This window comes from Anguilla rostrata, chromosome 17 (assembly GCF_018555375.3).
Source record: "Anguilla rostrata isolate EN2019 chromosome 17, ASM1855537v3, whole genome shotgun sequence".
NCBI lineage: Eukaryota > Metazoa > Chordata > Actinopteri > Anguilliformes > Anguillidae > Anguilla > Anguilla rostrata.
Genome location: NC_057949.1, coordinates 18,480,697 through 18,506,829, shown reverse-complemented (window position 1 = coordinate 18,506,829; position 26,133 = coordinate 18,480,697). Strand labels below are relative to the sequence as shown.

Sequence of the window (26,133 nt, the reverse complement as noted above, 5' to 3'; positions counted from 1 at the left end):
ATATTGTCATGTTATAAATTTAATACTGTTGAATAGATGTTAGAGTAAATGCATCTTATACGAATACATACAACCTTTGTGTTCTATATATGCAGTAAATATTATTTTTCATAATAATATGGTGTTGTGGTTGATGTAATAAAGTCAAGATCATATTTTACAACTGGAGCCTCATGAACAAATGGTTATGTAGTTATTTGTCTTGGATTTGTAAGGAGTTACATCCTTAGGAAGTTAAAGTAATGCATTTGTCTTCTGATTTCCTATCTTTAAATATTCCAAAGCAACAACCTGGTAGTTCTATACCTGCTGCTCTTTTAATGAATGCATTTTTAAATTCCAAAACAGGGAGCAGTTAGAGCTTTTCTGACAGTGTTGAATAAAACTATTGTAATGCCATACAGCAAGTTAGGCAGGTCTGTTTGCTTATTGTTTTCTAACACTATATCCTGGTTTGACAACTCATCATTAAACAAATTTGCCGTAGCGCAGTTAGTCATGGTGTCTGTCTGTGTGACTAAAACTCAGAGTGGTGAGTGAGAGGAGGGTGGGGCATGAGACTGAAGGATGGGGAAGAAAGCTTGAAAAGCCTTAACTGCAGCTGGGATTTCTGCATGGGACAAACTGAAATGACTAAAATGTGTGTTTTTTATAATTTTTGTGTAAAGAACCCCCCCCCCCCCCAAAGGATGTTTACAGTTCACAGCTGAAGCAACAGCGTTCCTGTATTTTCATGTGTATATGCGGTTTATACTGACTGATTTTAAATAATTGTATCCCTTTTTGTTATAGTGCTTTACAATGTATGAAAATATGAATGAGAGTGAGAATTTTAAATACTAATGTGTATACAGTATTCCCTCAGGTGAATATAATTGTTTAAGTTCTTCAGCTCTCTGCAGTAATTTTAAAAAATCGGATCAATGATAGAGTGATCAATCATATCTGCTATAATTGAGAAGAATCAAGTTTGTATTTAATTCGTTTCTCACTTGATATCTGTTCTGTGTGGCTTCTGAAAGCAGAAAAATTTCATTACTGAAAAACATTTTTAAGAGCTTTGTTGTATGTATTGTCATCAGTGACAAAGCATTTCAGTGCATAATTGATCATTATTTATACCAACAGAAACATATTTTTATTTGATTTCTGCCTTTAATATTAACATGGACCTGGAACTAAAATGTATATTACAGTATGTAAAGTGTAGGTGCCTCAGAGGGAGTGGTTCAAATGGCATTAAATTTCATGTTTTGAATTCTTCAGACTGAGTCACACTCATGCAATCAGGAAATAGATTTCCTGTATTTTCTCTTCCAGTAAAGAAATAAGTGAAATGAAAAGTAAAAACTTTTGCAATTGATGCAGCCTTACACCAGTATTACACATTTACTTTCCATCTCTGGAGATACTGGAGAATTAACTGAGATACCGTTTTGTCATTCTAATATGACAAAATAAAGACCTGATGGTCACATGACACCGCAGCTAAAAAAAGAGCTTACTGTGAATATATTATTCAAACATAGACCTTTTCTGCTTGCCAGGTGAATTTTTATAGATTGTGTAACCTTTTCTGGACTGAAGCTGATACTGATATAATGGCATCTGAAGCATTTTCAGATATCCTTTGTTGCACCTCTCTCTCCTTCATATTTGTGTCCAATTCAACATGTTGTATTTCTGTTTTAATTTCATGCTCTTCAAGATAAATAAGATATTTCAAGACATTTAACTTGTGCTCCTGAAATTCAATGGCCAGCCTTTTGTGGCTAGCCCGTCTATTTTTCCTCATGACAAGTAGAGGCACAAACCTTCCCCCTTGCTTCTGCAGCTGGGGAAGGTAGACCATCTTACTCTTTCAATCTGTATAGATTACTAACCTCTAGTAACAACAAGGATGTTCTTTCAATGCACAGTCTAATATAGTTGGAATGAGGGAAGGAATTCTCAAAGGATGGAAGTGAATTTGGAAGGCAGTCACGTTTCACCAGAACAATACAGGAAGTATCACAGGGGAGAAAGATACAGGCAAAGTGAAATATATTCATGCACCCCACGTAGGTGTGCTTGGTCTCTCACCTGAACCATCCAAAAGGGTCATCATCTGCAACATTCTCCCAATCTGGCTGGCTCTTCATTATTCTTAACAGCAAATAATTTAACTGGTCAGTCTGTTGATTAAGAGATCCTCCACCAGTCTTTAGGCCACTGCTTTTGTCTTTTTAAGGTTGATTTTCATGTCCTTCCACAAGACCTGCATATATTTAATAAGGGTGATTTCATAAAACAGATCTTGTTTAAGTTAATGAAGATGTAACACCCATGTTAAAAAGAGTGTTAAAAGCGTATTATTGTGTGGAATTGAAGGAGGAAAATCAGACAAAACAATGGAAGCATGGGGAACAATGCTTTCCAACAACTTTGTTTGTGCATGTGTTTGTGTATCTGTCCACAGCGAATCTCGCATACTACTGGGTCGATCAGCCTAATACTTGTTGTGCATGCTGGTAGCAGGCCATGGACCCGAATTCTCAAATATTTTGCAAATCGGTCAAAGACAAGTATTTTATTTGAATTCATTTCCATCATTGTTGTTGTCCATTGAAATACATTGAGTTCTAACTCCTCACTCCTCTTAACTGACCGGTAGGGGCCGCAACTGATCAACAACTGCTTCCGTTTGGAATGAAAGACCAGTGATGTAAAATGTCTATTTCAGCGTTATAATGCCTACAAAATAATTTGCCAACTAAGGGAGTACTTTAATGTTTGAATCTGTAGCAGTTATTTTGTTGCCATTTTCACATTGAAATTGATATTTTACCCTGTTGGTCTTTTGGAATTGTTCCCGTCCAGATTTGAAATGGAAGTGCCAGACTATAATGTCAATGTTAGCTCTGTCTAACACATCGTGGCTGATATGAATGAAATTAGCTAACATGTCACCACCTTTAGCGTTACTTCACTGAATCGGCATTTTTGAGATGTTCAAATGGTAAATGGTAAATGGACTGCATTTATATAGCGCTTTTATCCAAAGCGCTTTACAATTGATGCCTCTCATTCACCAGAGCAGTTAGGGGTTAGGTGTCTTGCTCAGGGACACTTCGACACGCCCAGGGCGGGCATCGAACCGTCAATCCTCCGACTGCCAGACAACCGCTCTTACCTCCTGAGCTATGTCGCCCCTGGCACATGGTAAAAACTTGTAATATTATATTTGTCTGGTTGCATTGACTGTGTAGCCACTATTGTTGCATCAGCAAAACTAACATACGTGGTGGAGATCTGCACTCTACTGAGTGCACTCTTCTAGTTATTGAATGAGTTGTTCAGGTGTTCAAGGCGCAAGACTCATTCTTCTATGGGGTAATCTGCCCATGAAAGCACACCTGTAATGACAGGAAGATGACAGACAATCTCCTCTCAGCTCTGTGATATTAATGGTGAATAGTACAAAATAATAATCATTGCCACAATTAAATTCTCCTAGGAATTTTTCCAGGCTCTCAGACTATCCTGTTACATCCCTGCTTCAGTTGATATTGTCTTTTCAATGTTAAATCACATAGGAGTGAAATAGTATTACTCTGTGGAACATACCATATAATATATTGCTATTTTCTGACAAACATATCACAAACATTATAATAGAATGAGTGTTAATAATTTGGCCCGAATGAAAAGCACTCTCCTGTGGTTTAATATAATATATAGTTGTGATAACTGAGAGCTTCTCAGGACTGCAGGAGAGCAACAGCCAGCACTCCAAATCCTGGTATACAGACTTTTGCAATCATGGAGCACATCTTATTCAATGTGTGTGTGTGTGTGTGTGTGTGTGTTGGTAGTGTGAGGTAGAGTCAGGTAGAAGTCAGCTGTGGAGGGCAAAGATTTTACTTGAGCTCTGAGAGAGCTTTTCCCATATCCCGGAAGAGGTTGGGGACATGGAGGCTGAATGGACCCTGTTCAAAACCTCGATTTTGGAAGCAGCTGCAAGGGGTTGTGGTCCAAAGCTGTTTTGTGCATGTCCTGGTGGCAACCCAAGGACCTGCTGGTGGACTACAGCAATGTGGGAGGCTGTCAAGCTGAAGAAAGAAGAATTCTGGGCCTGGTTGGCACAGAGAGCCTCTGATTGAGCAGACAGGTACCAGCAAGTGAAAAGGCTGCAGCTGCTGCAGTTCCAGTAGCAAAGCCGGGGCATGGGAGGAGTTTGGAGAGGCCTCGGAGAAGGACATTCAGTCGGGGCCCAAAGTCATTCTAGAAAACCATTCTGCAGTTCAGGAGGAGAAAGAGGGACACTATCCTGGCTGTTCTCAGCAGTTAATTCAGTTAATTCTCCAGTATCTCCAGAGATGGAAAGTAAATGTGTAATACTGGTATAAGGCTGCATCAATTGCAAAGGTTTTTACTTTCCATTTCACTTATTTCTTTACTGGAAGAGAAAATACAGGAAATCTATTTCCTGATTGCATGAGTGTGACTCAGTCTGAAGAATTCAAAACATGAAATTTAATGCCATTCAAACCACTCCCTCTGAGGCACCTACATTTTATATAGAAATGTACATTTTAGTTCCAGGTCCATGTTAATAATAAAGGCAGAAATCAAATAAAAATATGTTTCTGTTGGTATAAATAATAATCAATTATGCACTGAAATGCTGTGGTATTCACTGATGACCTACATACAACAATGCTCTTAAAAATGTTTTTCAGTAATGAAATTTTGCTGCTTTCAGAAGCCACACAGAGCAGATATCAAGTGAGAAACTAATTAAATACAAACCTGATTCTTCTACAAACAAAATTCTTCTCAATTATAGCAGATATGATTGATCACTCTATCATTGATCCACATTTTTTAAAATTACTGCAGAGAGCTGAAGAACCTAAACAATTATGTTCACCAGAGGGAATGCTGTATACAAATCAGTATTTCAAATTCTCACTCTCATTAATTTTTTCATACATTGTAAAGCACTATAAGTCAGTATAAACCGTATATACACATGAAAAGACGTGGTTGCTTCAGCTGTAGACTGTAAACATAAAAAAGCATCTGGGCTGCTCTCTTTCCAAGGCAACCCTGATCTGGATCAAGCGGTTAGAAAATGGTATGGATGGACTTGATTTTAAGTCTTAAAAACATTTTCTGTCTTATTTATTAAAGATTACATTACATATCTTTGTGCTTATTTTTAACATAGAAATGTATCAATGAAATCAATTACAATGTACCTCCTACCTTTAGGTCTGCTCGTGTATCTGCCTGAATAATTTCATTTATACTTTTTTTCGAACATTTAAATCACAGTCACAGTGAAAAATAAGGTATTGACTGATGTGCATTGCTTCTAATGGTAAATGAATTATAAGTTGTAGTAGACTGTGACGCAGTAATTTATAACTCGTATGCATGTAAAGTGACCTTATCTGACGACCTTATCGGAAAGATGGATGGAAGGATAGTTCTTTTAGTAATGTAATTGTACAAGATAGATTGCATTCCAGTATATTACAAAAGGAAGACCTGATGGTCACATAACATAGCAACTAAAAAAAACAAGTGCTTAGTGTAAATACATACTACTTTGTAAGATACAAAAAATATTTTTCAATCTCATTTTATTTGTGTAAGGTTCATATTATTTATTCGATGATTTATGAGACAATAATATCCCCAATTTTTTGAAGCTGGAAGCTTGTTTTTGAAGTATATCATTTAACTTTTCATTCCCACAGCACCATCTAGAGTATCGTGTTCATTCAACTGGCATAATCCAACCCAGTGATTACTCTCGCTGTCACCATTATTTATGAGAAATGTGACTGCCAACCAATCCATGAATGTTTTGTAATGCTTATTGCTAATGTTAATACCTGCAAGAACCTGTGCAATCAAAATCTGTATAGCTCCATATGAGTACAGTTGGTTTTATTATCCAATTAGAAAATGTGTTGGCCTTAGCAATATTCCAATTGGCTAAGCAGATATTGGTAAATGTGGGGGAGGGGAAAATGTAAAGTGTGAAATTACATAAAGAGGGTTGTTGGTAGTCAGAGCTATAATCTGTCCAGAAAAGCAGAAGGAAATGAGATAAGACACTGACTGAATATCTCCTATAATATGTAAGTATTAATCCATAGATTTAAATTGTGAGAGGAGTTATGTTTACATTTGTATAGAACATGATTGGAAACAGCATTCCACATACTGTCTGGATTCCTGAGATGTATTCTGATCCAATTTATTTAAAATTTGGTTGAAAATGTGAAAGTTTAATGAATTAAGACATGCCACTGATAAGGAATTTGCTGGACCTTTTTCTAATCTTTGTGGGGTTGGTTTTTCCATAAAATATTGTCTAGAACCTTGTCTAGTTGGGAGCTTACATATTTTGGGAATTGTAATGAGGAGAGCTCTATCTAGACTTTTAGCTTTACTAAGAAGCACTCTCCCATAAATAGATATTTCTCTTGTGAACCAGCTATTGAATTTCTTGTTGATTGCAGCAATTACTTTAATACTGGGTTTTAATTATTTCCCTGATACTTTCATAGTTTTGGATATTTTGATCCAAAGGTAGGATAACATTTCCTTTAGAAGAATTTCCCAAATTTCATTAGCTTCTGTATGTTTCGAGAATAATATTTGCCATTTTTTTGTATTGAGTTTTAACCTGATGCTTCAAGGAACTGAGAATGCAGTGTTGATGTTGATGTAATAAAAGAAGAATATATTTTACAACTGGAGAACATATTTTACAACTGGAGCTTCATGAACAAATATATATTTATCTTGGAAATTTGAGGATTTGCATTCTCAGGAAGTGAAAACAAAGAATTTCTTTGCTGTTTTTCAAATATTCCAAAGCTATACCCTGATAGTTATTGTATATACATGCACTTCTTTCAGTACATGTTTTTAAATACCAGAACAGGGAGGAGTTTGTGCTTTCTGGACAGTCTTGCAAAAACATCAGTGATATACCAAATAACAAGTTAGGCCGGTTTTTTAATGCTGCTTGTTTTCTACCATTATATCCTGATTTGACAACTCAAGAGTTCCTTATAGTACAGATAGTCTACTTGGGTAAAGAAGGACCATGATTTTCTGGAATATTTTTTATTTTTACACCTTAAAGAGGTTGAGTGTGTAACTCACGTAAACTCAACACATTCTATTGTATGCTTCTAAATAGTCCTAATTAAGAAGCATATAAATAACCCAAGGCTTTCTTCATTACTTGAAGAATCATGGGCACATGAACTCACTAGAACTCACAGGAACTCTGAAGATGGAACACTGGATTTAAACCAGACAGTAAGTAGACTTGCAAACTTCAACTAAAAAGCCCCCAGTTATAGTCACAGCTAAGTTTTCTTGTCTTTTGATGTGTATGTGTGGCTTATACACTTTTTTGTTCTGTCTCAAGGAAAGTGTGTCATCAGTGATATATTTATAAATATATAGTATAAAAAGTCAAATATTGTGTTTATGATTGTTTATGATAATTAGAGGGAGTTTCTTTGCCGGGAGATCTGAAAGGAATGGAGAGCACGAAGAAAGAAATGGCTTCTGAAGAAGAATTGGGAGGTAGGAGGAATGATGTGATGGGATGCTGAGACGCAGCGTCTATTCGCACTGCAGTCCACAATCTGAGCTACCACAGACGGGATTGTGAGAGACACTTCATGTGCAGCTTTAGTAAGCAGACTGTGGGTATCTGATTGGTCAGCTGGTGAGCAATGAGAAATAATAATCCTGCCAAACTTAACAAAGTTTAGTAAACTAAATAACTTCAGGACACAACAGAGAGAAGTATTGTGGTCTGTCCAGATATTTATATGGGGTGGAGGATGCACCACACCCATTGAATGGACTGCTCTGAAATTTAATGTCTTAAACTCATCCTGGCCCCAAGGGGAAAGATACCCCATTAGTATGTGACTATCATAGTCCGTATGAGAAAAAATACATACAAAATACATTTTATATTTGTTCATTAGTTCTCAAGTGAGTAGGTGGTTTGAACTAAATGCTCAATGAATACAATTTAAAGCTAAATTTAAAGAGAGAAAAAAAGTAAATCATTTCAACTTTTAAGGGAAAGTTAGGATATCAAGCAATGTAATATACAATAGCCATTGCGTGACTCAACTGGAATCATTATTTTGCGTTTATTTATTGGGTAAATTTTTCAGATTAGATTATTGCTTCGTTTTAAGGAAACATTTTAAGACATTAAATTTGCCCATTGCAAATTCCCTTTCTTTTTTTAAAAAAAGTGTATGGAACCTGGACAATTAGTTAACATATGGACTAAATAATAAACATAATAAACATGAGTTGATCTTAGGAAGAGAGTGGAAAAAATAAAACTAATTCCTGCTGAACCAGCTGTGGAAATGCCAGGTGCTGTAGCATTTCCTATACAGCTCTGTATTATAATTTTTTAAAATAAATAAATAAATAATAATAATAATAAAATTAAATTCATTTCTGTGACATTTTTGTATGGGTGTGACACAGAAAACCACTGTCCTAACTAACAAAATTTACATGTTAATGTCTGGAAAGTGATTAAATACAACTGAAGTGCATAAATATACCGTAAATCCATAAGCATGTATACTCTGGGTTTTGCCAGCAGACAGAAACAACCAACTGAAAAATTCTGTTGTATTCCTAATTATGATAAACCTTCCAGAACTGAACCTGGTTTTGTTTTTGTTTATGTTTTTATCGCACTCGGTAAAACACCAGCCCCCGTATACCATTAGAAAACACAGCACAATAAAATAATAACAATAACCACCAAATGGTCTTGAGTGGAGAGGTATTTTCTGAAGTGCTTGTTCTTGTTAAGTGACCAAAGACCCTATTTAGCATAATGGGGCAGTTTAAACATCAATATAATTTTGATTTACAAATTATAGGGGATCCTGATTTTTTATTTATGAAGGAGAAATAATATTATATTTACAGTATTGCATTATATGTGTGTTCCATATTTTCTATTGTGTTTGTTGTGAATTAAATAATGAATCACTGTTAGTTACAGGGGATCTAAACACAGAGTGTTCAGATTCATGTGGAAGACGCAGCCCTGAATTTGAGAATCAAAACAGTAAGTTAATACCACTGATCTGTACTGTCCTGTGTCATGTTGTCACAGTACAGCACAACATAGTAGTCTCTTGAAAAAATTACCTTTTTTGAACAGCCTGAATTAATTTTCTTCTCGTTTTTTTTTACAAATTGGGATTATGTTTGGGTTTCTCAACTGGAATGTGCAGGAGGGCGACACTGTGGTGCAATGGGTAGCACTGTCACCTCACAGCAAGAAGGTTATGGGTTTGAATCTCAGCTTGGGGCCTTTCTGTGCGGAGTTTGATTGTTCAACAACAGGACCTGATCTGGCTGCAGGCTAAGAAACAGCTTCTGTTCTCATGTAGCAAATATTCACCATGAAGGTTCTAAACAAGCCAATTGCAATGTTAGCTCAGTTGAAGTTGCAAAATAAAGATCTCTGTCTAATAGCTATGATTGCATTAGCAAGTATAATAGATCTCTTATTAAAAGGGTGTACAGATGCTATTCATCCTGTATAAACAGAACTTAGGTGCTTCTCTTATTTTCAGTGCAGTGTTCCAGTAGGACTGTGCGATACTGTTTCTGCAGAAAAACACATATCGCATGTATGCCACTGTTTCTGCCTGGTCATTGGATGAGGGAAATAATTTGCCTAATTGTGCCATGATGCATCATTCACTTGTCAGGCATGGGTCATTTTAAATGTATTAATCTGCCTGTTTAAATAACAGTTTTCAAAATCACTTTATTCCTCATTTTTGAAATCATTTTAATGTTTTGGATCTCTTATGATTCCCCTCCAAGAACACCTGTTTTGGAAACTGAAGTGATTCTTTCCTAATACATTTAATCATGAAAATGAGCTATTTGCATCAGCTGATTCCCAATCTTTGTCCGGCTAAATATATATGTTTTATGAACTGGTAAAATAATTTTTACAATATACCAAAAGTTAAATGCTTTGACCTTGTTGTAAAAACTATGTCCAACTTTGCAGTGTCTGAGCTGAGGATTGTGCTGCTGGGGAGGTCCGGAGAACTGAAGCGTAAAGTGGGAAATATCATCCTGGGGAAAGAGGAGCCCTCCTTATTTTCAGTAACACAGCAGTGTGAGGAAGTCAAGGGACAGGTGGATGGGAGATACGTGACTGTGATCAACACTCCTGACTTACTGCATCCCCAAATCTCTAAAGATGAATTAGATGAGCAGATTGAGTCGTGTGTCTGTCTGTCTGACCCTGGGCCCCATGTGCTTCTGCTGGTGCTGCCGCCTGAGGGATTTACACAGAAGGACAGAGACAGAATGAGGTGGATTCTGACCACTTTGGGTGATCAGGCCTTTAACCACACAATGGTACTGATCACCCATGAAAGCAAAAAAACAGATGATTGTATTGATGAACAAAAGGATCCAAATGAAGATCCTATTTTTGAAGAATGCAGAGGACGGCATTACATGTTCAGCAACATAGACAAGACTGACCACACCCAGAAGAATGAATTTATGGAAAAAATGTACATGGTAGTTGAGGAAAATAAAAGCAGATACCTCACCTGTGAGATATATAAGGAGGTAGAAGAAGGTACTACATCAACACCAGAGGAATCAATGACAGGACATGAGCAAGATACAGAGAGAGAGAATAAATCACAGGCCTTGTCTGTAGAAGATCAGAAAGCACAGGAAGAAAAATCAGACATTTTCAGTGAGTATATGGAATAAAAAATTATTAGATATAACCTAATAAACATTTTGTTTACTTGAATATTAGGTCTTGATGCACTTCAGGATGTGTGATACTCTATAAATCATGTTTTGCTTGGTTGATTATCTAACAAGTGACATCTATTTCCAGTTTATTTTTTCCCATTAATTTCAAACTTGGCTGTATTTTTATATATAGATATAGATATATATTTAGATATACCCCAGCGGAGGAGAATGAATATTGATCAACCCTCCATTGAGTGAGTAAAGTTTGCAGAGCTACGTGGCATACACGGGTCTGTGCAGAGAACAGTCAGACTTCTTTCATAGTATCATAAATTGAAGTGACAACAACAAATTCCTTTGAATGATTCATTGAGCAAAATTGTCTACAGCTGGCAAAGGTCACATTATATGTATACCACTTACTGAAACAGCATTCATTTTATTAATTGAACTGTTATTCTATGAAATGAGGAAGACCCATTTCAATAGCTGTCACTGTAGGTGGAATTCAGGATAGTATGGCCACTGATGCTGGTAATGGGGCCTAATGTTATATAAGGTGCCATGGTAACAGCTTGGAGAATAAAATCCTTGCGCATCATTTCAGAGCAAAAATGAACTTAAACTCAACTAGCAGGCATCCTTAGTTGACAGAGGAATAGTTTAATGTGGATAAAACTTTCTGTGGCTAACACATGCTTGGTTAACATGCTTTCTCTCACAGTAACCCTGGTGTCCTACTTTGCAGTGTCTGAGCTGAGGATTGTGCTGCTGGGGAGGTCTGGAGAAGTGAAGAGTAAAGTGGGAAACATCATCCTGGACAGAGAAGTTCTTTCAGTAAAAGATCAGTGTGAGAGGGCACAAGGTCTGGTGAATGGGAGGCCTGTGGCTCTGATCAACACTCCAGACTTACTGGACCCTGAGCTCCCAGACAGGAAATTATTCTATCAGATAAAGAGGTGTGTTACCCTGTCTGCCCCAGGTCCTCATGCACTTCTGCTGGTGCTGGAGAGCAGTACATTTACAAAGGATGATACAAAAAGACTGAAGAGAATCCTGGGCTTTTTCAGTGATGAGTCCTTTAAATACTCAGTGGCACTGGCAGTGGATAAGAGTAAAGTTCGTATTTCTTTTAACCGTAAGAGTCCTGTTCAGAAAGTTGTTGAGAACTGTAGTCGAAGGTGTCACACGTTGAACAACACAGAAGGGATTCATTACACCCAGGTTACTAAATTAATGGAGAAAATAGAGCAGATGGTGAAGAAGAATGGAGGAGGTTTCCTCAGCTGTGAGATATTCAAGGAGGCAGAATCAGCTGCGCTAGAAGTGATAGAGGGCTCACTGATGGGGACGGAACAGAAGATGGAGAGGAAGCAGAATCCACAGGTACAGCCTAGAGAACAACAGCAAATGGGAAAAGGAGAAAAAGGTAAAAATAGAATCAGGGCAAGAAAAGCCATTATGAAATTAGTTTGTGTGACGAATGGTGAGAATTGATTGATAGTTAAGTCAACCCTTAATGCTTTGAAACAAGATAAACAAAATCTGAAAGAAAATCTGGCCTTTTATTGGCTACAGAAAATGTATGCACATCACTCATAACTGATGCACAAGACATTGAAAATGTTCACGCATGATTTAAAAACCAACAACTCAAGGGTGAAAACAAATCCCTGAAATATGAATACATTATTTCATAGTTCTTTGTAGTGAGATGTTCGCCTATATTTTATTATTGGCCTACATTTTATTATTTACCAAAATGGCTAAAACGGCTTTAAACAGAAGGGAACTCACCTGTGGAATTAGGCATGTGTACTGAAGAAAACTGAAGATGTACTGATATAGAATCAGGGGAAGTGACTCACACATTGACAATAATAAAATAAGATAATGGTCAGAAGATAACAGACTCTTCCTCTTTATTCCAGTGGCTGTGGGTGACAGACTGAACTTGGTGTTGTTTGGGAGCAGTGGAGCTGGGAAGACTTCTGCAATAAACGCCATCCTGGGACAGAGGGAGTCCAGTGTGGATTCCAGCCCTTCTTCAGTGTGTGAGAGGAGAGAGGGAGAAGTGTGCGGTCGCCTGGTTACCTTGGTGGAAATGCCAGCTCTGTGTGAATCACAGCTCTCTGCATCCACTGTGTCTCGCCTCTGTGCCTCTCTCTGTGGCCCTGGAGTTCATGCCTTCCTCCTGGTCATACCAGCTGCTCCCCTCACTGATGAAGACAAGGCAGAAATGACCAGGATTCAGGAGATATTTGGCTCAAGAGTGACTGATTACATGATGGTCCTTTTTACCCATGAACATCCAGATGCTCAACCTGTTCGTGACTTTCTGCAGCAACATAAAGATACTCGGGAGCTTCTGGAGATGTGTGGCGACAGGTTCTTTGTTTTCAGTCAGGACATTGTAAAGAACCCAGTAGTTCCAGAGCTTCTAAAGGTTATAGAGAAGATGAATAGAGCAAGAGAAAGTTGCTTTTCCTTGGATATGTACTTGGAGGCACAGCTGGAGAAGTTCAGAGAGCTGGAGGCCATGTACAAGACTAAGCTAGAGGAGCAGTACAAGAGGATCAGAGAATTAGAAGAAAACATTATGGGCACATCACTAGGTAGGTTTGGATGGGTTCATCATTTGTTCATAATTTATCTTGTGAAAAGAATTACGTGAAATATAGTGCCAGCAAAGTAATGACACAATGCATTTCAGAATATTACTGACAATAGCTGACAATTTCACAATTGCACTGGAATAGAATGAAAAGATGCAGCTATAGCTGTGTGGCATTCGGTCTGCTGGAGAGGTGGATTGGTCTTTACTGCGCCGGCTGGTAGAGAGAGCACACGCACCTGGGTTGTGTTAGGTAATCAGTCCAGGTGCTTAAAGGTATGCTGCTCTCCACAGGTCAGGTTCGAGACCGGGAGCTAACACTGAGAGCATAGTTATGATTTTCATTTCGTTTTATTTTGAGCACTAAAGAAAAAGAAAGCAATCCTCAGCTGGGATGCTGGAGGAGCTGGACTTAAGTGGAAGGCGGGCCACACAGCTACAGAGCAGAGAACTGAAAAGTTGCACCTCTGTTTTACTTTATTTTGTTTTTGTTATTTTAACTTATTGTTTTAGTTTATCGTTTTTGCCCGGAACCCATGAGGGGCAAGGGTGAAGGTGTCCGTTCGTTTTATTTCATGTTTGTGTGGGTGCGCTCACACACGACAGACAATAGTGTTCCCCAGCACTGCCGCGTTTCCCGCCCAGGGGTGTCACATTGGCGTGACAAGCTTCTTTCCATGTCACTCATTTGACTTTCAAATAAAAATTCAGAATTTGGTTTGACTTGACTTGTGCAAATTAGCAAATTGTAATTGTCCAAAAAAATACAAGGTCTGGTTGTTTTTTGTCCTGACAAAGAAGTTGTCTTACATCAACAAGCCCCATGTGCTGGTGTCAGTTGAATAACTTGACAATAATTGTGAGGACAAACCATTGTCACTCTGACTGCGGTGACTGCAGTTTTATCTCCATTATTGGAGGGCCACAGTGCCTGCGGGTTTAACTATAGTAATGGTGGGTCACAGTGTCTACAGGTTTAACTCCAGTGCTAGAGGGCTTCAGTTTCTGCAGGTCTAACTGCAATAGTAGAGGGGGGTAATGTCTGCTGGAGGGTTGGCTGTTGGTGATTTCTGTTGATTGGCAGCATTCAATGTGTTTCAGCACCAGTGATTTATTTAAGTAATTTATTGGCTCAAGAGTCCACATACTTTGTTCTCAAAGTCCTAATTGGCTGCTGATTGAAAGGAATCCACAAATAGCTACAGACACTATGGCCCACCAGGACTTGAGTTTGACACCCCTCAGTCTTCAATAATTTTTTTATGATGTTCTTAATTCTCTAAAGAATTATCTGTAAATTGTACTGTTTCTTCATTCTGCAGGTGGTGAGGTTAAAGATCAGAGCTCAGAATGTCTGAGGATAGTGCTCATGGGGAAGACAGGAAGTGGGAAAAGTGCCACAGGAAACACCATACTGCAGAGGGAGGAGTTCAAGTCTGAGCCCAGATCAACATCAGTGACGACCTGCTGTCAGAAAGGAGTAGGGGAAGTAAATGGCAGGCGTGTTGCTGTAGTTGACACACCAGGTCTCTTCGACACATCACTTACGAATGATCAAGTCCAGCAGGAAATAGCCAAATGCATCTCCTTTTTGGCCCCAGGACCTCATGTGTTTCTCCTAGTTCTACAGGTTGGAAGATTAACAAAGGAGGAGAAGGACACATTGCAGCTCATTAAGAGTACCTTTGGTAAAAACGCTGAAATGTTCACCATAGTCATATTCACAAGAGGAGATGATCTTAAAAATGATTCAATTGAAAAATACATTCACAATGGTGATCCAACAATACAAAATCTTATTCAAGACTGTGGAAACAGGTTTCATGTCTTCAATAATAAAGACAAGAGCAATCGCACCCAAGTGTTTGAGCTGCTGGATAAGATAGACATGATGGTGAAGAAGAATGGAGGAGGCTGCTACACCAATGAGATGTTCCAGGAGGCAGAAAGGACCATAAATAAAGAGTGTGAAAGAATACTGAGAAAGAAAGAGGAAGAGATGCAGAGAGAGAAAGAGGTGCTGGAGGCAAAACATGAAGAGGAGATGAAAGAGATGAGGAGGAGGATAGACGAGCAGAGAATTAAAGTTGAGGAAGAAAGAAACTGTAGGGAAAAAGAGCTAAAAGAAAAAGAAGAACATGTAAGGAAAGAGCGTGAAGAGTGGATGAAAAGAGAGCAGGAGGAAAAAGAAAGAAGAGAAGAGGAAGACAAAAAGAAAAAAGAAAGTCAAGAATTAGAATGGATGAGCAAAATGAACTACATAGAGGAAGAGAAAAAAAGAATGACAGAGGAATGGAAACGTAAGGAAGAGGAAGAGAAGGAAAGGTTTGAAAGAGTGGAGAATCAGAGGCAAGCGCTGATAGAAAAACAAAGAATAAAAAATGTAGAATTTGAAGAAAAGCAAGCAGAAGAAAAGAAAGAGAGAGATAGAGAGGAGCAGAAGAGGAAACAAGCTGAAGAGGAAGAAAGGAGGAAGTGGGAACATAAAATTAAAGAGGCAGAGAAAGAGAAAGACGAGGTACAGGAAGAGATGAAGAAAAGAGCTGAGGAATGGGAACTGCAAACAGAAAAGGAACGGAAGGAGATGGAGATGAAAAGGAAACAGAAAGAAGACCAAGAAAGGAGAGAGCGGGATGAGGAACAAAAGAAAATAAGGGATGAGTTTGAAAAAGTATTGCAGCAAGAAAGACAAAGGAGAGAAAAGGAAAGTAGAGAAAAAGAGGAAATGGAGAGGGATCTTGAAGAAAAGAAAAAGCAGTTGAGAAAACAACAAGAGGAATGGGACAATGAAAGAGAAAAGGAAAGAGAGAAAAAACATAAAGAGCATGAGCAGAGAAGAGAGGAGGAAAGAAAAAGGCTGGTAAGGCTGCAGGAGGATTTTGAGAGGGAACGAGAAGAAGAATACCAGAAGAGAAAGAAGGAAGATCAGGCCAGGAGAGAAAAAGAAAAAGAATATGAAGAAATGCTGGAAATCCTCAAAAGGGAAATTGACAATATGTATAGGAAATATGAAGAATATGCAAGACAAAACGCAGAGAGATATAATGGCTTTGGAAAAATATTTCTTGAGAACATTGCTAGCATAATAAGATCCCTTGTGACAGGAGGTAGTTGTGTAATAATGTAATGCTGCAACAAGAATGCTGTGATAGGCATTGGAGCATACCATACAAATTCTAATATGGAATATACCATTTGGGCAGAAAACTAGGTTTTAAAACATGTACATTGTGGCTTTATTTATTAAACTAATGCTTTCCCCCAGTCTTCTTCCCAATTTGGATCTCTTTGGGAACACACAGATGAGCATGTGCAATCCTTCAAAGCATGTGATGACTGCCACTGCTTCTTAAACCTGATTTATACGTTGAATCTACGTAGAGACTACGCCGTAGCCTACGGAAGTGGCCTACGCCATTGTGAGCATTTATACTTGCGCGCTGGTCTGTCTGTGTCGCTCTGCAATGCGCTGCCAAAACGCTAGTTGGAAATCCGTAGGAGGAAACGCGATGCTACCAAGCGGACCAATCACAGTTGTTGCGGTCTGCGCAACGTGTAGTTACATTTCTGGGGAGGTGCACGTCAGGCTACGGCATAGGGAACGTGGCTACACCATTCCTACGCCATACCTATGGCGTAGATTCAATGCAGAAGTATAAATCAGGCTTTATACTGCAGTGCACAAGTCAGGCACACAGACATGAGTCAGAGGAAGATCAGTGATTCTGCTAAGTGATTGTAATGCAATGTATAAGACACTTTACATGTGTGGCTCAACAGGTGAAATTGCTGATACCAAACCATGAACCCCATCCCCACACTAGAGCAGTTCCTAAACAGATACCAAACCGTGTGGCCCAAAACACTAGAACAGTGCCTTAACACAGTGATTCTCAACCTCGCTCCTGGGGGCCCACTGTGTATGCTGGTTTTCGTTCCAACCACAATTGCAATCCCGGAATTTGAACAAGCTGTTATTTTTCCTTAATTAGGTGCTTCTCATGTCAGAGGGATTATTTGCCCACTTAAGCCACCTTGTGTCAGAAATAGCTATGCATGCCATAAAGAATAAAAGTCCCATATTCACATTGTGCTATATTGTAGACGATTACGTAAAGAGGCTAAAAACCTTTTAACAAATCAAAATAAAGACTGAGGCAAATCAACAGGTTCCTAATTGGGGAAAGTGTGGACACCTGGCCACTAAATGTAATCATGTAATAGATAACAAAGAATTCAAAAACAAAGAAAATGATAATGAGTCAAACCTGTATTGTGCTAATTAGTTTAAGGGAAATATTATACACTTAAAGCACTTAAACACATGTGTTCAACAACCTAATTAGGAGCCTATTAATTCCCCTCGTTTATGTGATCTGTTAAAAATGTTACCTCTTTTTAAGTGGTTGTTTGCAATCACTTAAAAAGCAACGCAATAGCACAATGGGATTTTATTCTTCATGCCATGCATAGCAATTTCTGACATAATGTGGCTTAAGAGGGTAAATAATTCCTCTTAACATGAAAAACACCTAATTAAGAAAAATAAACAGCTTGTTAAAATTCTGAGATTGAAATTGTGGTTGGAACAAAACCAGCATACACAGTGGGTCCCCAGGACTGAAGTTGAGAACCACTGCCTTAACAGAATGAGCCACTGAACTGCCCCAAAAGATCCCATGATAAGGATGTAAAAGCTGTTTGCAAAAAAAACTTGTCAAGAATATCTACAAATTAACAAATTAATGGAAAAACCTGAGTAAATGAGCGTAGAAACATAATGAATGCAAATGCTTCCATACAGGTGTACTGCATGGTACAATTAAACAATTAACATCCCATCATACTCTGTGGCATGTATAAAAATGCTGAGCAAGCCCAGCTGACCTCAATTTTAGATCAAGATGGCAGGAGGAAAAGATCAAAGTGACTTTGAAAGAGGGTTCATCATTGGAGCATGAATGGCTGAAACTTCAGTCACAAAGACTGCTCAACTGGCTAGCGTTTCGATAAGAACAGTTACTAAAGTGAGATCTGCATTTAGATCTATGGGAAAGACATCAGTAAATAGGGTTGGGAATTGTTGCCCAAAGTGTATATTCAATGACCGTGATACTCGTGCATTAGTGCGACATGTAAGGAAAAACAGAAGAGCAACTCTACTACATAGAGAGGGATATTATAGATAGGTTGCAGTGCATAAACCCCTCATTACAAAGACAAATGCATATTTCAGAGTTCAGTGGTACATAAACCATAGGCACTGGTCTCTAGAGATCTGGGAAAAAATTGATATAGTCAGATGAGTCATCCTTCACCATATTCTTGACTAGTGGGCGAGTGCACATGTGGCGTACACCAAGAGAACAGTACTGACCTGTGTTATATGACCCCTGTCGTAAGATTTGTTTACATTTGTCTCTGTTGCTTGTGTTTCATCTTTCTGGTTTGTCATCAGATTGGCCGTTTCCGTCGCTGGTTACCCATATTGAAAAAGTCGCCGTTTTCCACTTACCAGGGAGGCTAGATCTTTGAACTCATGATTGGTGTGTTGCTTCGTTTGACTTTGCGCATTTTGATTCCTGTCTAGCCCTTCTGATTTGTTTGCTGATTAGATTCATGTATAACCACTGACTTGTTCCCTTCGACTCCAATTCTTTCCTTAGCTTGTTTGACCTGTGATTTTGTGGGTCTGACCGTTTGCTCTCGTATTTGATTCCAATTCTCGCCTAGTTCCTTTGCTTTGTTTGCTGATTGGATTTCAAGTTTGATCATTGTTTCGCTTGATTTCAACCTTGACTTTCGGTTGCCCTCTGCTTACCATACAGTGCTCCGGTTAGTTAGTGTGTTCCCAGTTGGACTGCAAATCCTTCCATCCAAACAACTTTGTTATTTTGCTTTGTTATTTTCCTTTAGAATTTTTGAAAGTACTCTGGGTTGAGCTTTAACTCTCCATTGGGGATACACTATTCAGACTTTTTGTTTCAGACTGTTGACTATCTGTCTGAAGCTCAGCGCTGAAAGCCGCCCTGCGATCAGTACCCTTCGAAGACTAGCCAGTTGTCAGTTATATTTGGATTGGCAGATAAGGACCAGAGTTACTGGTCAGTTTGCAGTACATTTCCCTTACCCATTCCCAACGCATTTCCTTTATCATTTATCCTGTTACAGTCTGACCCTAGAACAGATCGTAACACTTGAATGCTTGACCCCTACAGTGAGGAGATCCAGTGGCAGTCATGCTGTGGGGAGCATTTTGCAGGTATTGTTTGGGTCCACTCATCCCCTTAGAGGGAAGGGTCACTGCAAATAAATACAAAGTTATTCTGAGTGATCACCTTTATCCTATGATGAAGCATTTCTATCCTGATGGGAGTGGTCTCTTCCAGGATGCCCTCATCCACAGGGCACGAGGGGAGATCAGTGCCAGTTCCAGAAATGTCCAGTATGAGGGGATGCCCCACAGCCATAAGCCTCATAGTCCTGCTTCTAACGTGTAGCCTGCTGTTTGCTATGCTTGCTGTGAAGGCTCAAAATATAAACAAAGCAAACAAAATACAACTTGATTGCTTTGTCCTTTGATAATGTTAATATTAATGTTAATAATATTGATGTATAAAACAAAGTTATCATGAGAATAGAAGTGTTTTAAAGCACTGTAAACATATCTAAAGCGTTCATTCTGGCCATTGAAATTCTCCTCTGTGTAGTCCAATTTAAATTTTTAAAATATTTGCTGGCACATAACAGGTTTTGCCATTAAATATACTTATTTTCAGCATGTGAGTTTTGAATACAAATTTTAAATGGATAAAAAAAGTGAATGTATTTGCTGTTCAGCAAAATGGGAAATTTGTCCGAGGGTCTGAATGCTTTTGCAACTAAGTGTATGTAACTGACAGTATGTATATACAGTCACCTCCAAAATACTGATACCATTGATAAAGATGAGCATAACTCAGGAAATGAGCTATATTTTTTGCTCAAAATTTGGTTAAATACGTCTAAACTTTTTTTAATCAGTAACAATTTATTTCACAAAAAGATAGGTGTCAAATGTATTGCAGAAAGGAAGTGTTGGTGACAATCAAGCCAGGTATGATCCTTAATTACCAATTTTTAACAGTTTTACACTGTGATACTTACTGTGATAGTGCAGGCTTTATCTTTTGGTCTATAGGCCTGGTGCATACAGTTTATTTGTACAGGAATAAATCCTTGGCCAGTCATTGACTCATGACAGTCCTTGACTATGGACAGATAATTTATGTGCATACAACTTCCAGAATATTAAAATCACTGGATGTGGTGTGCCACTGTGCAATCCATTTTATAACTGGTGATGGGTTTCTGTCCTATCACTTTCATTTGTACTGGCTGTCTATGTCGACTAGAAGGGCCCAACATTGGTTTCTCATTACAGGATATATAACACTGTAACTTCCATTTTATTTAGCATTTCTTCTGCACCTCAAGTTTCATATGTTTAACCTGAAATAGGTCAATCAGCTTTGAGTTTCTGTGGCCCACGTTCTTGAAATGACCTTTAAATGCATTCAAATTAGGTTCCCGTGTCTTCCTTGGTCAGTTCAAGATGTTAATAAGGGACATGTATTGAGAGGTAGAAAGTCAAGGGGTCATAAAATAAAAGGTCTGCCATGTTTTTCTTCAACCTATGAAGAATTTAGCTATTTAGAAAATCCAGGTGATTAGAACAAAATACTGTGGAAGGTCTTTATTTTCTGAACCTGGATTTTCCACTTCTGTCTGAATGCTGAAGACTGGACATCTTCATATTTTAAATGCTTTTTTTATTTGTGTAATGTATTTCAGTTGGCAGTTGTAACTTGTAACTCACATAAATTTTAAAACATTTTACAATCAGGGCTTCTCTGTAAAAAAAAAAAAGAAAAGAAAAAAAGTCTGGTCTCAGTAGGAATATCCAGCATAAATAAAGGTTAATAAATAAATAAATAAATAAAAATCTGCCTCAATCTATCTGCCTTCTTTCCTTGCAGTTTTAAATTGGTACTTTTCATTCTATTTTCTTGTTGTAGTTTGAACAAGAAATATGAAAGAAAAGAGCTGAATTGCACTTTGCTTTGAGCTGAATGAACAACATCCACGTCTCCTGTGTACCTACGTACAATTTCCAATTTAGTCATTTGGCAAGCACTTTTGGCCAAAGCCAAAAAAATAAAGTTCATTTTACATGATAAATAAAGGCACACGAACAAGAGACAGGGGAAATTAGCATCATTGATACTGTCAAGATGCAAGCCACAAGACCTGTGAGTTCAAAGGGTGAGTTAAGCTTTAAAATACAATATTTTATTTGTTTGGGGGGTTAGGCTACACATTAAGTCCTGTCTGTGTAATATACTGTAGACCTGCATCAACAGTTAAAGCTTCTCACTTATCCAACATGTAAAATCTATTTTTATTTAATTTGTTAATTGTTATCAAAGATCTCAAATATAAATTAAATAATCAAATTTGTTGATAGACATTTTAAAATGAAATGAGATTAAAATCAAACAGTTTACTAAGTTACCAGAAGCGTTCAACAATGTTACAGACATAGACAAGTTAGTCACAAAAGAAATTAAGAAAAGAAGAAACCAAAACCACAGCTTGTCTCAAGTAATCCCAAGAATGCATCAAAATCAAAGTTAAAAAACCAGCGGAAAGCAGAATATTCCACAAAGACTTGGGCTTACTTCAGCAGTAAGACCTAGAAAGCAAGACCCCACCCAAGACCGAACACCAAAAATTGACAGGTACAGATACAAGATTAAGAAGCCCGTCACCAAATGCCAGCTACCAAAGTAATGACAAACCCACATTTTAAGAGGTTGGAAAAGGGGGAGGGACACCCCCTCTTCCCCTGGCTCATGCAGACTTAATGAAAAATCAGGAGAGGATGCTTGCCCTGATTGGATGAAGCCAAGTTATGGTGTGGAAGGAGGGTGGGACAAGGACTAGCTTATCCAAAATCAGAGAAATTTACTTATTAAAGTGGCCTTGTGTTGTTGCAAGCAGAGTTAAGCACATCATTTTAATTATCAAAAGATTCATGGATCTAACTTCTCTCTTACCTCCAAAAATGTCAATTCCAAACTGGTAGGTCTCAACAAATATCTACATAGACAAAAAGACTTTCAATTGTTGAGTTCGAAGAATCCATGCTCCTTATGGTATTCTGTGGCCACACTGGCCCTGACTCCATGAATAGCTTTGTATTCTGTGTCTCTTCAGAGGTAGTTAGATTCTCCAGGAAAGGAGACACAATGACACATTAGATTTGTATCCATAGATAAAGGCCTCGGCATGGCTTCTAGTTGCATAAGGACATTCATTTTTATGCCTGAGGAGGGGAGTGAGATAGAAACAGGCAGCATTCCTATGATCAATTGCATTTCGTTGCTCTGTACTTGTGACATGTGCAATGACAATAAAGTTGAATCTAAAAATCTAAATCAAGAGCTGGCCACTGAATAACAATACAATATTGCATGGACTATGAGCAAGCTTGCCATATCAAACTATGTTGTCTCTGTCTGGAATTCCATATTTTGAAAACTAGATATCAGACAACACCTTTGTTTTGTTTGCTGTGGTCCTTCACATCCCCCAGCCTCTGTTTTTATTAGAGTCATATAGAATAACCACACAACATGGATACATCAGTATGGTGATGCAGTTTATGTTCATTGTTATAATACCCACAATCTCTTCCATTAGTAAGAAGTGTTAGATTAGCAAAAGACTCCAGCAGCTTTGTCCTGCTTCATGACTACTCAGACTATTAATGCAAATAGCCTGTGGCCAGTTTATTAGGTACCCTGTTTGTTAACGCGAATAGCCTGCTCCTCTAAACCGCGAATATTGTGGCTGCAACTTAAGTTATAAAGCATGCACACATGATGAAGAGCTTTTGTTGTTGTTTGACCAAGCATTAGAATAGGCAATACATGTGACCTAAGCGACTTTGAGTGTGGTATTATTGTTGGTGCCAAATGTGGCGACTCATTATACCATGTGATACCAGGAAGGGAATTGCGGGCACCACCACCAGGGGGACAGCACTGGCCCTACAGACAGGTATGTGCACAGCAGCGGTTCATTGTAATCACATCAACTGCGGCCCATTACCTAATTTTGGGCTCTATAAGAGGCCTAGCTTCCAGGCAGAGTGAGGGGAGTATTTTGAGGGCATTTACGAGCTGGGCTATGTACAGTGTGATGAGTTGGTGCCAGTTTGTTTGGTTTTTGTTAATCCTTTGCTTTTGTGCTGTTTGGTTGCGAGATTTGCAGCCTTTTCTTGATTTATTTCTGTTGCACTGGAGTTTTGTTCCAATAAAAGGCAGTTAGCCAAACCTTTCAGTTGTTTTTCCTGTCTGTTCACTATGTGAGCAGTGGCCACATCCAGCCTGCCTCAGAGTCATCTCAGAAACAGCTGCCCTGTTATATATATATATATATATATATATATATCCTGTGGGCAGAAATACCCTTCTAGTGAGAGAGGTCTGAGGAGAATGTGAAGGCTTATTCAAGCTAGTGGAAAGGCCACAATTTTTCAAATAACAGCTGTTTACAACAGAGGCGTACAGATAGGCTTCTCTGAATGCTCTCTGAATGTGAGATGAAGTGTTACAGTTGCATTTGATGATCAAAACTGTTCTTGAAAATATGGAACTGAAACTGAAAATATGAATGAATGAAGACTGGCAAAAAAATTCCTGATCAGGCAAATCTCAATTTAAGCTGAGATGTGCATACGGTGGGCTGAGAATTTGCAATAAACAGCATAAATCCATGGATCTCTTCTGCTTTGTGTCAGCAGTACTGGTGGTGGTGTAATGGTACATTTAAATTTCTTAATACCAAAAATGCCACAGCATACCTGCTGTGTTGACCATGTGAATCACTTTACATGGCCTATATCTACCCTTTTTCAAATGGATACGTCCAGTAGAATAATGCGCCATGTCACCAAGAACGCATCATCTCAAGCTGGTTCCATGAACAAGAAAATGACTTCAGTTTGCTCCAGTGGCTTGCACTGTCCCCAGATCTCAATCCAGTAGAGCATGAATGTGGGGACGAAAATTCTGTGCGAACTGCATGATGCAATTGAGTCAACATGGACCAAAGTCCCTAAGGAATGTTTCCAGTGGGACAAACAAGTGACTTATTTTGACGCATAAAATGCTGCAAAATTACAAGAAAAACACATTTTTTTGGTTGCTTTAATCAATCAATTAATAGAGTAGAAATTATATTAATATTGTGTTTTCTAGTTTGCTTTCTGTGTGGAAAAATACAAGTTGAAGCTCTGTGACTTTTCAGAAAGCTGCAGGCAGGGAGTGCTGGTGGAGTCCTGACTGGGAACTAAACAATAACAAGACCTGAGCTGGCTGCAGGCAAAGAAACCGCTTATGTTCTCATGTAGCAAATATACCATAGAAGGATAATGTTCTGAACAAGCTAATTGCACTGTTACCTTAGTTGATGTTACAAAATAAAGAAATTATCTCAAATCACTATTTTATAATTATGGTTGCATTAATAAGTATAATCCAATAGATCACTTGTAAAAAGGTGTACAGACACTATTCATCATGTATAGAGCTTAGATGCTACTCTTTCTGCAGAAATACACATATTGAGTGTATGTCACTGAATCTGCCTGGTCATTGAATACGGAAAATAATTTACCCCCCCACTGGACAAACTTGCTTAGGGCCACCAAAATCCTAGGGCCGGCACTGAATATGAAACTGAAACTTGGAACTGAAACTTGAAATATGAAAACCAAAAAATTTCCTGACAAAAATTTAAACTGAGATGGGCATAAGGTTGGGTGAGAATGTGCTGAGCACATATTCTTGCGGTTTGTGCACTGGGTGGACGTGGCTACTACCACTTTTAATTCCTACAGCCCCATTTTGAGTATTATCTGTTGAGAACACATTCTTCTGAAATGGCCACGCCATGTTCAATTGATCCCAGTAAGTAGAAATGTGTATTGTGTAGCCCTATTGATATTGTCTGTGACCTGCAAGATTTAATTAACCAATTATATAGGCCTATTCACAATCGAATAAACGATAGGATAGGCTACATTTCAAAAACGATTAGCCTGCTTTCTTTCCAAATATTTAGTATAGGAGACTAAATAGGTGACGTACTTAAACGTTCATTATTTTAACATTATATGACGTTTATTATTATTAGTATTAACATCATTATTAACTTTAGGTATGTTTGTTCCTCTTATTTTAGTTGGCTAGTGTATTTATTATATGAAAATGTGGTTTAACATTTGGTATAGAGGAAGAACATTTTATTTTTGCTCTTTGGTTCTCAGGAGTGTGGCAATAGTTGGGACTAAATGCTGAATTCATATTTTTGCTAAATAACTTGAGGAAAAAGGTAAATCTTTTCACCATTACAATATAAAATCAAGCAAGTTGACCCAACTAGGATCGTTGTTTTTAATTTTGTTTTTGGATAAATCATGCCCAGTGTGGTGGGTTGGTGCCAGTTTGTTTGGTTTTTGTTAATCCTTTGCTTTTGCACTGTTTGATTGTCAGATTGGCCTTTTCTTGATTTATTTCTGTTGCACTGGAGTTTTGTTCCAATAAAAGGCAGTTAGCCAAACCTTTCAGTTGTTTTCCCTGTCTGTTCACCATGTG

At 38.2% G+C, this 26,133-nt stretch overlaps 1 protein-coding gene and 1 long non-coding RNA gene across 2 annotated transcripts in view; both read left to right on the top strand.

Annotated features, from left to right (window-relative positions):
* The window catches only part of LOC135244080 (uncharacterized), a 126,982-nt gene that overhangs the window by 91,519 nt on the left and 9,330 nt on the right, over window positions 1-26,133 (top strand). Inside the window, exons 7-11 of the mRNA XM_064316278.1 lie at window positions 7,520-7,602; window positions 9,065-9,136; window positions 10,100-10,807; window positions 12,747-13,430; window positions 14,752-16,358. Of these exons, the coding sequence (XP_064172348.1) occupies window positions 7,520-7,602; window positions 9,065-9,136; window positions 10,100-10,807; window positions 12,747-13,430; window positions 14,752-16,358 (3,154 nt within the window). The remainder of the gene's footprint in view (window positions 1-7,519; window positions 7,603-9,064; window positions 9,137-10,099; window positions 10,808-12,746; window positions 13,431-14,751; window positions 16,359-26,133) is intronic.
* Window positions 18,150-20,337, top strand: LOC135243891 (uncharacterized). Its single transcript, XR_010326829.1, has 2 exons — window positions 18,150-19,533; window positions 19,648-20,337. It is a non-coding gene; the product is annotated as an uncharacterized LOC135243891 (long non-coding RNA).